At 44.5% G+C, this 15,685-nt stretch overlaps 1 protein-coding gene across 4 annotated transcripts in view; it reads right to left on the bottom strand.

The window, feature by feature from the left end:
- LMBRD1 (LMBR1 domain containing 1) overlaps positions 1-15,685 on the bottom strand; it is a 223,914-nt gene that overhangs the window by 101,878 nt on the left and 106,351 nt on the right. For all 4 annotated transcript variants that reach the window (XM_050950789.1, XM_050950792.1, XM_050950791.1 and 1 more), the window contains exon 8: positions 278-403. In XM_050950789.1, coding sequence (XP_050806746.1) covers positions 278-403 — 126 coding nt within the window. The remainder of the gene's footprint in view (positions 1-277; positions 404-15,685) is intronic.

Below are 15,685 nucleotides of genomic sequence, written 5' to 3'. Positions count from 1 at the left end.
CCCCAGTGAACAAAAATAGAGGCATTTGCTAGTGCACAGTTCATTTTCTGCTATCGTACTGAGTATTTTTGACTCAAGTCCCAACATGTGGAAGGAATCCATCATCTGGAGGAGAAACTGAGAACACCTAACTTTGGAAGAAGAGAGAATATTAACTTCTGCCAGTCTGACATTGTAAAAATGAGCAGTGATCTAAACATTATACCATAATGAAATGCTGAGCAACAGGAGCACTATAAATGGAAAAGTTTGAAATGTTATGTAACAAACACCAAACCTTTGATTTAATCCTTAGTATACGCTGTTCTACTTCTTCAATATCTTCAGTGTTCTCCAAACGTTCATAAGTAGGACTTCTAGTTCCTTTTATCAAGTTTAGAGGCAAAGCAGACATACCATAAGCCTAAAACAAAACAAAAACATTAAAAACTTTTGCTATAGAAACACACACACACAATAATATATATAGAGTGTGTGTGTGTGTTTTATCTCACAGCCATTCTACATGTCACATCCATAAAGAGTCTCCATGTCCTCCTCTTCCTCACCTCATCTATTGTTTCCTGGGGAATTCAGTATGCTAGGTATTATATAAACATAGAAAACAGTCTCTGCAACAGAAAGTAGGTGACAATAATCTAGGTGGTTCTGGACTCCTACTATTCAGGGAAAGCTTCAGAACCACTGTAAAATTATACTACTCATTTAGACCATTACTGAATGATAGTCCTGTTGGTGGTTGCCTATTTTTCTTACTAGTAAAAATGAAAACCTGAACTAAAGGCAGAAAATCCAGAAATCTGATGTACTGGTACTCTCGTATCTTAGAGAAAAAAAATCAATTAGTATTTAAAGAACTGATTAATATTAATGTCATCTGTTAAGTATGCACAGTTATTTGCTTATTTCAAAAGACTGAAAAATAAATGGTATCCGATTTTACACTTAAGTCTTATTAAGTAGATAAACCCTATGTATTTCAGAATGCCTTCAAACTTTCAGAAAAAGTGGCATACATGTCATTTTCCAATTTAACATATGGGAAAGGTGTCATTTTATGCATATTTTCTTTCCATCAGATAATTGACCAGTATGTAGCTGAGGCTAAAAGAACTAATAAGGAATAATAGAATGGTTTTCATTTGTACATATGAAAGCTACATCAAATTATCAAACCCAAGTTTATTAATTTTTAGAGGTATTCAGCTGAGATTTTTCAAAGCAGTCCAGGTAATTTAGCTACCATCTTATTTTTGAGGGAAGCTGTGTGGCTGAATCTCCTGGAGTAGAATTTTAACCAAGGCTCAGAACCTGTGCACTAGCTAGTCTTAAGGTGGACAGTTTTCTAGAGTTCTTTGGAATATATTACAAGGAAGTGCGATATGAGGGAACATTTTGCATATTAGGGCTATGTCTACACTTACAGCTGCATGTAGAGTACAGGCACTACATGCGTAGCTACATATGATAGTGAAAGGCAGGCTGCATCCACACTTTTTTACTGCTGTGTGTAGCTACATACAGCAGTAAAAGTCTCCAGCAATGGGACACTACACAGCTAAAAACAGCAGTGTAGATGTGGAAAGCACTGCTTGGGCACATAGAGAGTTGGGTATAGTATAAATGTGTAGGGTTGCCAACTTCTAATGGCACAAAACCGCACACCCCTGCCCTGCCCTTTCCCAGAAGCCCCGCCTCTTCTCCAAGGCCCCGCCCTCACTCACACAGTGCTGCCGGTGGAGCGAAATATCAGAACAAATTGAGTCCCAACTGATCTTAGGACAACCACCCAAATATTTTACCGGGACGTCTGGTCACCCTACCCCCTTCCTACGTTGATCGCTCTCCCCTACCTTCACTCACTTTCACTGAGCTGGGGAAGAGGGTTGGAGTGCCGGATGGTGAGGGGTACGAACTCTGGGCTGAGGGTGCGGGGTCCACGTGGGGCCAGAAATGAGAGGTTCAGGACATGGGAGAGGGCTCTGGGCTGGGGCAGGGGTGCAAGGGTTATGGTATCTGGGCGCAGGGCTCCAGGTAGAGGGCTCCAGGCTAGGGCAGAGGGATGGGGTGCAGGATCCAGATGGGTCAGAAATGAGGGGTTTACAGTGTGGGAAGGGACTCCGGGCTAGGGCAGGGGGTTGGGGGGGTAGGAGCAGGTGCGGGGTCCCAGCAGTAATTATTGTGGCTCCCAGGAAGTGGCTGCCAGATCCCTGAGGTCCCTAGGAGCATGGGGCAGCCAGGGAGGCTCCACATGCAGCACTCCCACACACAGGCATCACCCCTTCAGCTCCCATTGACAGCAGTTCCTGGCCAATGGGAGCTGTGAAGCCACCACTCAGGAGGGGGAACTGTGGAGCCTCCCTGGCTGCCCAGGCACCTACAGGCCACAAGAACCTGGCAGGCGCTTCTGGGAGCTGCATGGAGCTAAGACAGGCAAGGAGCCTTAGCCCTTAGCCTTAGCCTGGGCCCCTGCCATGCCGCTGACCAGACTTAACAGCCCGGTCAGCACCACCATGGGCCCTTTTCAACTTGGCAGTCTGGCAGAAAACTAACCTGGCAGCCCTAAAAATGTGGGGGTTCAGGTAATACTTCTCATCTAAGCCATGCACCATGGTCTACACTATTTATACCAGTTCTAGGTGGGCATGCAATGTCTATACTCTGCACACTGCTTTAAGTGTAGATGTACCCTAGGAGGCAAGATTTGAACATACAAACGTACACAGGTCGCATAAGTAGAGACAGGAAGATGATATTGCTGAGAGGCAAATCAGGAGAGATCCCTGCAGGCTGTCAAGCAAGCCAATTTTAAAGTCTATTCTTTATGTGTTTAATTTGTATTATGTACATTGTATCTTCCTCTCAGAGAGCCAGAAGACTAGCAATATTTCCAGTTGAACATGTGCCTGCAGGGACTCAATACTGCTTGTTTGGTTTTGGTAAGGACTCCAACTTAAACCTTCACAGTTTTCACTGAGTAGGCTGGGAAAATAGATTTAAAGGATGCAAACCTAACTTCAAAAAATTCTGAATAATTCCATAAAAAGGTGAACAAGACTGAACAAACTGTTTTAAGCGCAACTTATTATCATCGCACACTTCGACAGAATTAATATGCTATATAGGCTTCAGGGAGCCACACAGTGTCTTCTGTACTGAGTGACATGTTGCTACAAAATTCTAAATAAAATGATTTGTTTAAAGGCAAAATGAGTAAATCCAGTAATGTCCTTAAGCATAGCAAATACATTTCACTAAATCTTTATTAGAAGAATGTCAGCCTAATCTATTTGACAATTCTAGCATGACAATGTTTTGTGTGCTTGCATGCATATAACCTGTAGCCAATGGCACCTAACAAAGTGATTCTTAGAGACAAGAGCAGGCTTTATGAGTGATCTGCTCCGAATCTAAAAAGAATTACATCACAACTGACAAACATCTCCACCTCCCTCCTCCACAAGGATGTCTTATAATCTATTAAGCAAAACCATCTACAGTAGCACCTTTTGACTATTTCCAATACTGCTACAAATGCCAACAAATCATTATCACTGCATACTGACTGCAGAGGCACACCCACACAACTTTCTTTACCTTTAAAGGAAAAAAATATAATACGCAGTTTCAGTCTTTACATTCAAAGTTTTATACTACGGAAGCTATTCTTCAGGGACAGAAGTCTGACACCAAAAAGACAGGCAAAGGATGAATTTTGTGCTCTCCAATTATCCTAGGAGATTTTTATTAGCTGAAACCCAGCTAATACAAATATTGCGTTTCCACAGGCCACTCCATCACGTGAAATTCTGCCTGCTACAAAATTTAGCACTGTACTCAAAAAAGTTTTCCCCTTACTTGTAAGAAGCATTCTTGAGTGTTTTTCCCCTCCCCCAGAGATGTAGCTAGATCTTTCCCCTACATAGCATTTGGTGTCCCTTCCTAAGGGTAACAATCTACTACTGCAAAGTTAACTATAACTTTCTCTACTACACACATGACAGAAGACGCATTCATCACTGGAAGCTGGGCATGCCATTTCAGATCAAGAGAGCCTCTCACAGAAATGCAATTTACAAGTAACAGAATAATTATTTTCCTCCCACTACAATCTGAGGCCTGGTCTACACTACGATTTTAGGTCAAATTTATCAGCATTATATCGATTTAAACCTGGACCCGTCCACACAATGAAGTGTCATAACCTCATAACCTTAGTCCCAGATTTGGACCTTAGCGTCCAAAATATGGGGGTTAGCATGAAAACCTCCAAGCTTAGTTACCAGCTTGGACCTGGTACTTGCTGCCACCACCCAAAAAATTAGAGTGTTTTGGGGCACTCTGGTCCCCCTGAAAAACCTTCCCTGGGGACCCCAAGACCCAAATCCCTTGAGTCTCACAACAAAGGGAAATAATCCTTTTTCCCTTCCCCCCTCCAGGTGCTCCTGGAGAGATACACAGACACAAGTTCTGTGAATCCAAACAGAGTCAATCTCCCTCTCTGTTCCCAATCCTGGAAACAAAAACTACTTTCCTATTCCCCCAGGGGGAATGCAAAATCAGGCTAGCAAATCCAACACACACAGATCTCCCCCCCTGATTTCTTCCTCCCACCAATTCCCTGGTGAGTACAGACTCAATTTCCCTGAAGTAAAGAAGAACTCCAACAGGTCTTAAAAGAAAGCTTTATATAAAAAGAAAGAAAAATACATACAAATGGTCTCTCTGTATTAAGATGATACAATACAGGGTCGATTGCTTAAAAGAATATTGAATAAACAGCCTTATTCAAAAGAATACAAATCAAAGCACTCCAGCACTTATATTCATGCAAATACCAAAGAAAAGAAACCATATAACTTACTATCTGATCTCTTTGTCCTTACACTTAGAAACAGAAGACTAGAAAGTAGAAACTACTTCTCCAAAGCTCAGAGAAAGCAGGCAGACCGAAAACAAAGACTCAGACACAAACTTCCCTCCACCCAGAGTTGAAAAAATCCGGTTTCCTGATTGGTCCTCTGGTCAGGTGCTTCAGGTGGAAGAGACATTAACCCTTAGCTATCTGTTTATGACATGAAGCCCTTTTTTTCGACTTAAAGGGCTCTTTATATACATTTCTTTACTCCACCTCCGACGAGGGGATCAGCGCTGAAATCTGCCTTGCCGGGTCAAATTTGGGTAGTGAGGATGCAATTCAATGGTATTGGCCTCTGAGAGCGATCCCAGAGTGCTCCATTGTGAGCACTCTGGACAGCACTATCAACTCAGATGCACTGGCCAGGTAGACAGGAAAAGGCCTGTGAACTTTTGAATCTCATTTCCTGTTTGGCCAGCATGGCAAAGAGTAGGTGAGTGCAGATTTCATCAGCAGAGGTGACCATGATGGAGTTCCAGGATCGCAAAAGAGCTCCAGCATGGACCGAACGGAAGGTATGGGATCTGCTCGCCATATGGGGAGACGAATCTGTGCTAGCTGAACTCCGTTCCAGTAAATGAAATGTCAAAACATTAGAAAAAGTCTCAAAGGGCATGAAGAACAGAGGCCATAACAGGGACGCACAGCAGTGTCGCGTGAAAATTAAGGAGCTAAGGCAAGCCTATGTAAAAACTAGAGAGGCAAATTGCCGCTCTGGATCAGAGCCCCAAACATGCCGCTTCTATGATGAGCTGCATGCCATGCTAGGGGGGGCAGCCACCACTACCCCAACCCTGTGCTTTGACTCCATCAATGGAAAACCATGCAACAGGGAAAAGGGTTTGGGGGACGAGGAAGATGATGAAGAAGAGATTGAAGATAGCTCACAGCAAGAAAGTGGAGAAAGCAGTTCCCCCAACAGCCAAGATATGTTTTTTAACCTGGACCTGGAGCCAGTAACCCCTGAACCCACCCAAGGCATGCTCCCAGACCCTGAAGATAGAGAAGGGACCTCTGGTGAGTGTACCTTTGTAATTATTACATATGTTTTAAAAGCAAGTGTGTTTAATGATTAATTTGCTCTGGTATTCACAGCCAGTACAGCTACTGGAAAAGTCTATTAACGTGTATGGGGATGGAGCGGAAATCCTCCATGGACATTTCCATAGAGCTCTCCTGGATCTACTCCCAAAGCCTTTTCAAAAGGTTTATGGGGAGGGTGGCCTTATTCCATCTGCCATGGTAGGACACTTTCCACGCCAGGCTAGTAGCACGTAGTCAGGAATCACTGCATAACAAAGCATGGCAGCGTATGGTCCCGGTGTTTGCTGGCATTCAAACAACATCCGTTTTTTATTTCTCTGTGTTATCCTCAGGAGAGTGATATAATTCATGGTCACCTGGTTGAAATAAGGTGCTTTTATTAAGGGGACATTCAGAGGTGCCCATTCCTGCTCAGCTGTGGCTGAACAGAAATGTTCCCTGCTCTTAGCCATGCAGTGGGGGAAGGGGTGAAGCATGAGTGATCTCTCATACCAAACCAGCAGGCCCTCAATACAAGAGGCAAAATGTGACCTGGTAACGAAAGCATATGTGAACAGCAAGGTTTAATGTGAAAGAGCGTACCCATTTTTCTCTAAAATGTGTCTTTTTAAAACTACCACTCTCCCTTTTCCTCCACCAGCTACAAATGTTTCTCCTTTGCAGAGGCTAGTGAAGATTAGAAGGCAAAAAAAAAAAAAACGCATTCAGGATGAAATGTTCTCTGAGCTCCTGCTGTCCCCCCACACTGACAGAGCACAGCAGAATGCATGGAGGCCGACAATGTCAGAGTGCAAGAACGCACAATATGAACGTGAAAAGAGGTGGTGGGCTGAAGATTATAGGTGGTGTCAGCTTGCTGACAGAAGGCAAGAATTGATGCTCAGGCTACTGGAAGATCAAACTCACATGCTCCAGTGTATGGCTGAGCTGCAGGAAAGGTAGCATGAGCACAGACCGCCACTACAGCCCCTGTGTAACCAACTGCCCTCCTCCCCAAGTTCCATTGCCTCCTCACCCATACGCTCAAGAACACAGTGGTGGGGCCTCCGGCCACCCAGCCACTCCACCCCAGAGGATTGCCCAAGCAACGGAAGGCTGGCCTTCAATAAGTTTTGAAGTGCAGTGTGGCCTTGTCTTTCCGTCCTCCCCAACCCCACCCAGTGCTTCCCTCATCTCTCACCCCTCCTGGGATAGCTTGGCAGTTATCCCTCTATTTGTGTGATGAATTAATAAAGAAAGGATGAATGTGAAGCAACAATTACTTTATTGCCTCTGCAAGGGGTGATCGAAGGAGGGAGGGGAAGGTAGCTAGTTTACATGGAAGTAGAATGAACCAAGGGTGGGGCGTCATCAAGGAGAAACAAACAGAACTTTCACACTGTAGCCTAGCCTGTCATGAAACTGGTTTTCAAAGCTTCTCTGATGTGCACCACGCCCTCCTGTACTCTAACTGACCTGGTGTCTGGCTGCGTGTAATCAGCGGCCAGGAGATTTGCCTCAACCTCCCACTCCGCCATAAACATCTCCCCCTTACTCTCTCAGATATTGTGGAGCGCACAGCAAGCAGTAATAACAATGGGAATACTGGTTTCACTGAGGTCTATTCGAGTCAGTAAACGTCCAAATGCCCATTCTACCACCATTCTGCACTTACTCACCCTATACTTGAACAGCTCCTGAGTACTGCCCTGTCTGTGTGTGGCTTCATGAGCCATGGCATTAAGGGGTAGGCTGGCTCCCCAAGGATAACTATAGGCATTTCAAATCCCCAACAGTTATTTTCTGGTATGGAAAGAAAGTCCTTTCCTGCAGCTTTTGAAACAGACCAGAGTTCCTGAAGATGCGAACATCATGTACCTTTCCTGGCCATCCCACGTTGATGTTGGTGAAACGTCCCTTTTGATCCACCAGTGCTTCCAGCAGCACTGAAAAGTACCCCTTGTGGTTTATGTGCTCGCTGGCTTGGTGCTCCAGTACCAAGATAGGGATATGGGTTCTGTCTATCCCCCCACCACAATAAGGGAATCTCACTGCAGCAAAGCCATCTGCTATGACCTGCACATTTACCAAAGTCACTACCCTTGATATCAGCAGCTTTTTGATTGCATTGGCTACTTGGATCACACCAGACCCCACAGTAGATTTGCCCACTCCAAACTGATGCCTGACTGACTGGTAGCTGTCTGGTGTTGCAAACTTCCACAGGGCTATCGCCACTCGCTTCTCAACTGTGAGGGATGCTCTCATCTTGGTATTCTGGCGCTTCAGGACAGGGGAAAGCAAGTCAAAGTTCTATGAAAGGGCCCTTACGCATGCAAAAGTTTTGCAGCCACTGGGAATCGTCCCAGACCTGCAATACTATGCAGTCCCACTAGTCTGTGCTTGTTTCCCAGGCCCAGAGGCTGCGTTCCACAGCATGAACCTGCCCCATTAACACCATGATATGCACATTGCTGGGGCCCATACTTTGTGAGAAGTCTATGTCCATGTCTACGTCCTCATCACGCATCACCATACTGCCGTCGCCTCCTTGCCTGGTTTTGCTTTGGCAGGTTCTGCATATACTCCAGGATAATGCGCGTGGTGATTACAGTACTCATAAATGCTGTGGTGATCTGAGCGGGCTCTATGATCCCAGTGCTATGGCGTCTGGGCTGAAAAAAGGCACGAAACGATTGTCTGCTTTGACAACCTGGCTTACAGGGAATTGAAGTCCACAAAGTGGGTGGCTTTGCATCAAGGAGAAACACAAACAACTGTCACACAGAATGATCCTCTCAAGGATCAAACTCAAAACCCTGGGTTTAGCAGGCTGTTGATTTAACGGAGGGAGGGAGGAAGCAAATGAATACAAAACAAAATTGGGTCTATTTCTTGTTTTGATCCACTCCATCTCTCTTTTACATCTTCGGAGTGGCAGCAGATGGTGCAGTTCAACTGCTAGCCATCGTCATCTCCTGGGTGCTCGGCAGAAGATGCTGCATTACGACTGCTAGCCATCATCATCTCCTGGGTGCTCGGCAGAAGATGGGAATGACCAAGCTGAGTTACTCCCATGTCTGCCCAGGTGCCCCTGACTGACCACACAGAGGTCGGTTAAAGAGCACCCAGGAAATGACGACAGCTACCAATCATAAAGCACCATCTGCTGCCAAAAGGCAATGAGCTGCTGCTGTGTAGCAATGCAGTCCCACGACTGCCAGCAGGAGAATTATAGTGATTGTCAGCTGAGTGGGCTCCATGCTTGCCGTGGTATGGCGTCTGCACAGGTAACGCAGGAAAAAAGGAGTGAAACGATAGTCTGCCATTGCTTTCACGGAGATCCCATTAGAACTTGAAAATATCTAAGAAGGGTTTTCTGATGGGGACAGAAGAAAGGAAGGTGAATGCCTTCTCTCTCATGGAGCTGAAAATCACAAGTCACTTCTCATTTTCTTCTTAAAGCAATACAAGAATGATAGAAAATGCAAATCAAATCTTGTTCTTTTTTTAGTTTCTCCACATCTTATCTATATGCACTCACCCCATACTTGTTTTATTGGTTCTAATCTAGAATAATATTACAAGTTATTTTACAATGCTAAGGAACTCTTTAGGAAACTAGAGAGAAACAAGAATATTCCATCTTTATCTGAAAGTTAAAAGGCACAAAAATCAGAATGGTCAATGGCTGCATATAAGCCAACTGAGACATTTACAGTTATCAAAGTAACCACAGCCCTCTTCAAATTCTGTGAATACTTTACCCATACCTATTAAAGGAGCACTGCAAAATACATGTCTACATTTTCATAACAGAGCAAAAAAATCCTGCAGTATATGAGAATGAGTTAGTATCCATGCCATGTTTCTGCAAATAAATAGGACATCCTGAGTCATCTAGATGTTAAACCAATATATTCTTTTTATAGAACAGTCTCTAATGTTTTCAGACAAGGACTACACTTTTGTTTATAGATATTAAAAAATATTCAGATAGTTAGTAACAGCTTCCATCAGTGAGAAGTGAGTTATTTCTCTAAACATTTTTCCAGTCTAATTCTCACTCTTGAACATTTCTGACACCTCTATAAAGTTTAGAACATGGGAGTGTTTTGCAAAATGCCTTAAGCAAGAGTCTGAAAGCAGAAATATACCCTGGTAGTATTGAAAAGCAAAGTAAGCTTGCTATAAAGTAAATGGACATTTATTAACGAATAAGAATCTTTAGAAATTCCCTACAATTTTTACGATTGTGAGATGTATGTTGGTGAAATGGCCAACATTTAGCAATAATTAAGACATCACTACAGTATCTGAATCCCTCTATTGTGGAAAAGGAAATGAATGTATCTTGTACACCACTGTATGGTAACCAATGGTAAATGATGGGTAAAGAGCAACTATTAGCATCACTAAGCGTGAAGAAATACATCTAATCCAGTCACAAATGACATTTCATTTTTCCCTATGCCAATGCCAGTCCTTCTTTGGTGACCTGTAATAAGTTTGTAGGTCAACTGCACAAACACCACAAGTGAAGTTATTAAAATCATTATACATTTTTTCTGCATCATATGGTATACACAGACTATTACTGAATTCTCAAGCCTCTGAATGACAATTAAATTATACAAGAATTTATAGTAATCTTCGATAATAGGTGAATGATTCCTATATACATCTGCCTTAGTAACCTCTATGGTGAACGATGCTGTAACCATGCTTAGCATCCTAAAGGTCTTTACGCTCTGAGAAACTCTGCAGCCCCTAGTGGGTGATAAGGCATGTGAACTACAGGGCCTATCTGAAAGTTCATTTTGTTACCTCTATTTCCAACTATAAGGTCACAGTTCAGGGTTCTTTATTAATGACCACTGATTTTCCCCCAATATATACTCTTGCCATAAACAAATTAAAATATAAGGTATATTAGATAAAATTGAGATAATACAATCAAATATATAAATGCTAGTTCTTTCCCAACTAAGAAAGTCTATCTCCCCAAATATTTGTAAAACATTCAATATATATATCAGTGGCTCTCAAACTTTTTTACTGGTGATCCCTTTCACATAGCAAGTGTCTCAGTGTGACCCCCACTTATAAATTAAAAACACTTTTTAATATATTTAACACCATTATAAATGCTGGAGGCAAAGCAGGGTTTGGAGTGGAGGTTGACAGCTCACAATCCCCTCTGTAATCCCCTCGCGACCCCCCTGAGGGGTCCTGACCCCCAGTTTGAGAACCCCTGATATATATGCATCACTAACTTCATCAGCCAGATACCTTACCGTAATACATGACCTCCCTTATCCACAAACCCTTTCGTTACTTTTTTTTCTTGTCTTGACTTAGTTCATAAGCTTTACAGGGTAAGGAGGTTTCTTTTAGTGGCTACCACTGAGAACAAAATATTTATCTACAATTATCAGACAACGATCTCAGAGAAAACAGGAAACAATGGAGGTCTCATACGAATGTGTGACAGATGACAATAAAAGTTTACTTTTAATGGCAACCCATATAAAAATCTATGAAGCATCACATACAATACTGTACAAAAGAAAACAGACATGCTTCTGGACAATATTGCTAAAAATATTGTTAGGAAGACAAGAATCAAATCTTATTGATGCTAATAAATTGTATAATTCACGGAGGTTCTTTTGTCCGGCTCCTCACTCCAAAGCAGCGATCACATCTAGGTTTTGTCCCTTTTGCCAGTATTGTCCTTTTCTTTGCCATTGAAGTGCTAATTCAGTGTGCCAGATCCAAGGAACAGAAAAACACTCTGCCCTCTGTAAACCAACACCTGTCTTTTCTACTCTGGTTTTCAACTCAACATTTTTGTATTGCGTTGTCCCATACCAGCTTCCTTCCCCCAACCCACACGCATACTATAAATAAATCCCTCCCTCTTACTTTGAAGCTCACATTTTGAGTTAACATTTTGTTTCACCTGAATTCCCACTACTCATCCGTAGAGGGTCTCCTGTAGATTCGTTCTACTGTCCATCTCAGTGGTTCACTAAGGAACACTGGTATTATTCATTCATACAAAAAGAATCAAGTTTCAGAAGTGTACAAGTATACATGTAGCATCCAGAGGGAAAGCAGTTTTTCATCTCTTTAAGATGGCTCTACCATGGACGTATAGTAGCACACTCTCTCTCAAAACACTTTTCATTTGCTTCCATGGTCCATTTCTAGGATCATGATTGATTGAAGCATGCCTGGGCATTCCAGAATCTTTCACACAGGGTTCAGGTGTATTTAGTGCTGATCTTGCTTCTAACTGTTCTCACCTTAGGGTAAGGGCATAATTTACTTCTGATTGATTTGGAAGAATAATTTATCCCCATTCTTAGGTTTATACATCTTCTACCAGGCTTCAGAATTTCACAAGCTCAAAGTTCTGAGCTGTTACAACGCCTCCCCAGTAAAGGGTGGGCATACATTAGTGGAGGAGATAAAGGAAACTGGCAGATAAACAGATTTGTTATGTAAAACAAATCACAATTGAATTGAATCCAGAAACCCCAGAACATTTCAAACTGTAAAGGAGGGTGGAAGTGCAAGCAAAAGATGGTTACCTTTTTCATAACTGGTGTTCAAGATATGTCGTTCGTGTCCATTCAAGTCAGCTCACCACATGTGCTGGTGGTGGAAGTTTTTCCCCCTCAAATGGCATCCATAGGGGACCGGCTCTCGCTCTCTTTGGAGTGGAACGCATATGCCACAATATAAAGGGTGCTGCTGACTCCCTGGCAAGAAGGAACTGAAGGTGTGGGAATGCCAACTGTGGGGAACGAGGGCAGGTCCTGGAACACACATGAGCAACACATCTCAAACACCAGTTACAAAAAAGGTAACTGTCTTTTCTTCTAGTGCTTGCCCATGTCCATTCACTTTGGTGGTACTGCTTGGGAGTCACCTAGAGACAGGTAGGAGTTCATGGACACAAAGACTAACAGTTCTTGCGAACCCAGCATCGTCTCTGGCCTGCGAGGGATGGCATAGTACTCCATGAATGTGTGCACTAAAGATGTCATGTCCCTGCAAATGTCCTGGATAGGAATGTGAGCCAGGAAGGCAGCCGCCAATGCTTGAACTCTCGTTGAGTAGGCCTTCACAACAGTCAGTGGTTGGACCCGTGCCAGCTCATAACTGGCCCGGATGCAGAAAGTAATTCAGTTGAAGATCCTCTGAAAGGACACCAACAGGCCCTTCATCCTATCCACTGTTGCAACCAAGAGCTGAGCTGGAAAGGCAAGGCACGCCGAACATCCAGAGCGTGCAGCTGCCTCTCCTCATGCTTAAGACAGAACACTGGATAAAATGTCCTGATTTATGTGGAAAAAGATCACCTCCTTTGTCAGGAAGGTTGGATGGGGTCCCAGCTGTACCTTGCTCTTGTAGAACACTGTATATGGTGGCTCCGAGGTCAGGGCTTTCAACTCTGACTCTCGTCTCACCGACATAATTGCTTCAAGGAAAGCTACTTTTCATGACAGGTCTGAAAGGGAACAAGAGTCCATAGGCTCGAAGGGTGCGCCTGTGAGCACCAGATTGGAGGTCTCATTAAGGGACCAGGCTACGAACCAGTGGGAAGAGCCTCTCAAGGCCACTTAGGAAGCTGACTGACATCTCGTGTGAGAATACTGATTTCTCCTGGACATGTAGGTGAAAGGCTGAAATGGCCGCTAGATGAACCTTGATGGAAGACAGGTTCTTCAGCTGGAGCAGGCAGTCTAGGAGGGATTGCATGGATGAATGCATCAGGGAGATGGTCCGTTCTGATGCCCAGCGGGAGAACCCTGTCCACCTCAGCACAAGTCATTCTAAAGGAAGGTTTTCTACTCTCCAAGAGGACCTCCTGTACTTCACTAGAGCAGGTCCTTTCCTCTGGGTTCAGCCACATAACATTCATGCCGTGAGGTAGAGGGAAGCGAGATTTGGGTGCAAGAGGTGGTCTCGGTGGCTGGTAGCGATCAAGGAGCAATTACTGCCAGATCCATCAGTGTACCAAAACAGTGTTGGTGCAGACACACTGGGGTGATCAATAGGGACAGAGCATGGGTTTTCATGATCTTTGACAGGACCCTGCTGATGAGTGGAATCAGCAGAAACGCGTACATCAGGTCCCCCACCAACCACAAAAGGAGAAAAGCGTCAGCAAGAGCACCCTTACAGAGACCCTACAGGGAGCAGAACTGACGACCCTTCCTTTTCCATCTGGTAGCAAGTCCAATCTGAAAATTCCCCACCTCTGGAAGAGCATCTGAACCACTTCTGGAAGGAATGAACACTCATGGTGACAGAAGGACCTGCTGAGGCAATTCTCTAGCATTCTTCGTGCCAGGGAGGTGGCAGGCCTCCAGGTGGATGCAGAAGTCCCACAGACGAAGCACTCCTTGACAGAGAGCTGACGAGCACCCTCCCCCTTGCCTGTTGATGTACATCAGCACTCGTACTTTGCCTGTCAGGTGCGGCAGGAAGACACCCACTGGCCAATTGGACTGCCTTGAGCTCCTTGACACTTATGTGCAATGCCAGCTTCTCTGGGAACTAAGTCCCTTGGGTCTGCATCTTGCAGAGGTGCACTCCCCGAGCCAAGGTCAGAGGCATCTGAAATCAGGGAGACCGAGGGTGTGGATTGTCAAATGGTACTCCCTCTAAGAGTGTGCTTGGGTCGGGCCACCACCACAGAGAGGTAAGTACCCTTGGTGAAATCATGATGACCTTGTCCAGGTGATCTCTGTATGGGGAATAGACTATCATTAGCAACTGCTGGAGGGGCCGCAGCTTGAGCCTTACGTGGCAAACAACTAAAAGTGCATACTGCCATGTGGCAGAGTAGCCGAAGGCACACCTGGGCCATGGCAAGAGGGAACGTGGAGAGTCCAACGATAAGATCCACCATCTTCTGGAACCTGTCTTGTGGCAGCAAGGCTCTGGCATAGGTGGAGTTGAGTATGGCTCTGATGAATTATACCCTCTGCACTGGAACTAACTTTGATTTCTCATTTATCAACTGGCCCAGGGCATGGCACGTGGCTTGCAGTACTGCGACATCGGACTGGATCTTGCACCTGGAGTGGATCTTGCACCTTGACCAGCCAGTCGTTGAGATATTGATAAATCTGAATACCTTGGACTTCCAAGGTAAGATGCCACCACCACCACCGGTGCAACTGCCAGCCCAAACAGAAGCACCATAAACTGAAAGTGAGCGGAATCTATCGTGAAAAGGAGAAAACGTTTGTGTAAAATCGCTATGTGGAAATATGAATCCTTCAAATCGAGAGCAGCATAACAGCATAACAGTCTCCCGGATCCATGGAGGAGGAAGAGGATGGAGGCCAGGGAGCCCATGCAAAACTTCAACTTCTTGAGATACCTGTTGAGTTCTCGCATGTCAAGGATGGGTCTTAGCCCCCCTTTGGCATCTGGAATCAGAAAGTAACAGGAGTAAAACCCTTTGCCCTGAGGTTTAGAGGGACTTCCTCCACAGCTCCCGCCTGCAGAAGGCTCTGTACCTCCTGCCGAAGCAGGTTTTCATGAGAAGGGTCCCTGAAGAAGGACAGGGAGGAACAGAAGTAAACTGGAGGACATAGCTCTGACCCACAGTACTGAGGACCCCTGGGTCCATAGTTAGAGGCCCAGGCAGGGAGGAAAGGTGATAGGTGGTTGAAGAAATGGTGGGAAGTAGGATCCAGGATACAGGCTGGAAGGTGG

Source organism: Gopherus flavomarginatus, chromosome 4 (genome assembly GCF_025201925.1).
Source record: "Gopherus flavomarginatus isolate rGopFla2 chromosome 4, rGopFla2.mat.asm, whole genome shotgun sequence".
NCBI lineage: Eukaryota > Metazoa > Chordata > Testudines > Testudinidae > Gopherus > Gopherus flavomarginatus.
The sequence above is the reverse complement of the archived record's forward strand: the minus strand, read 5'-3'. Positions and strand labels throughout refer to the sequence as shown.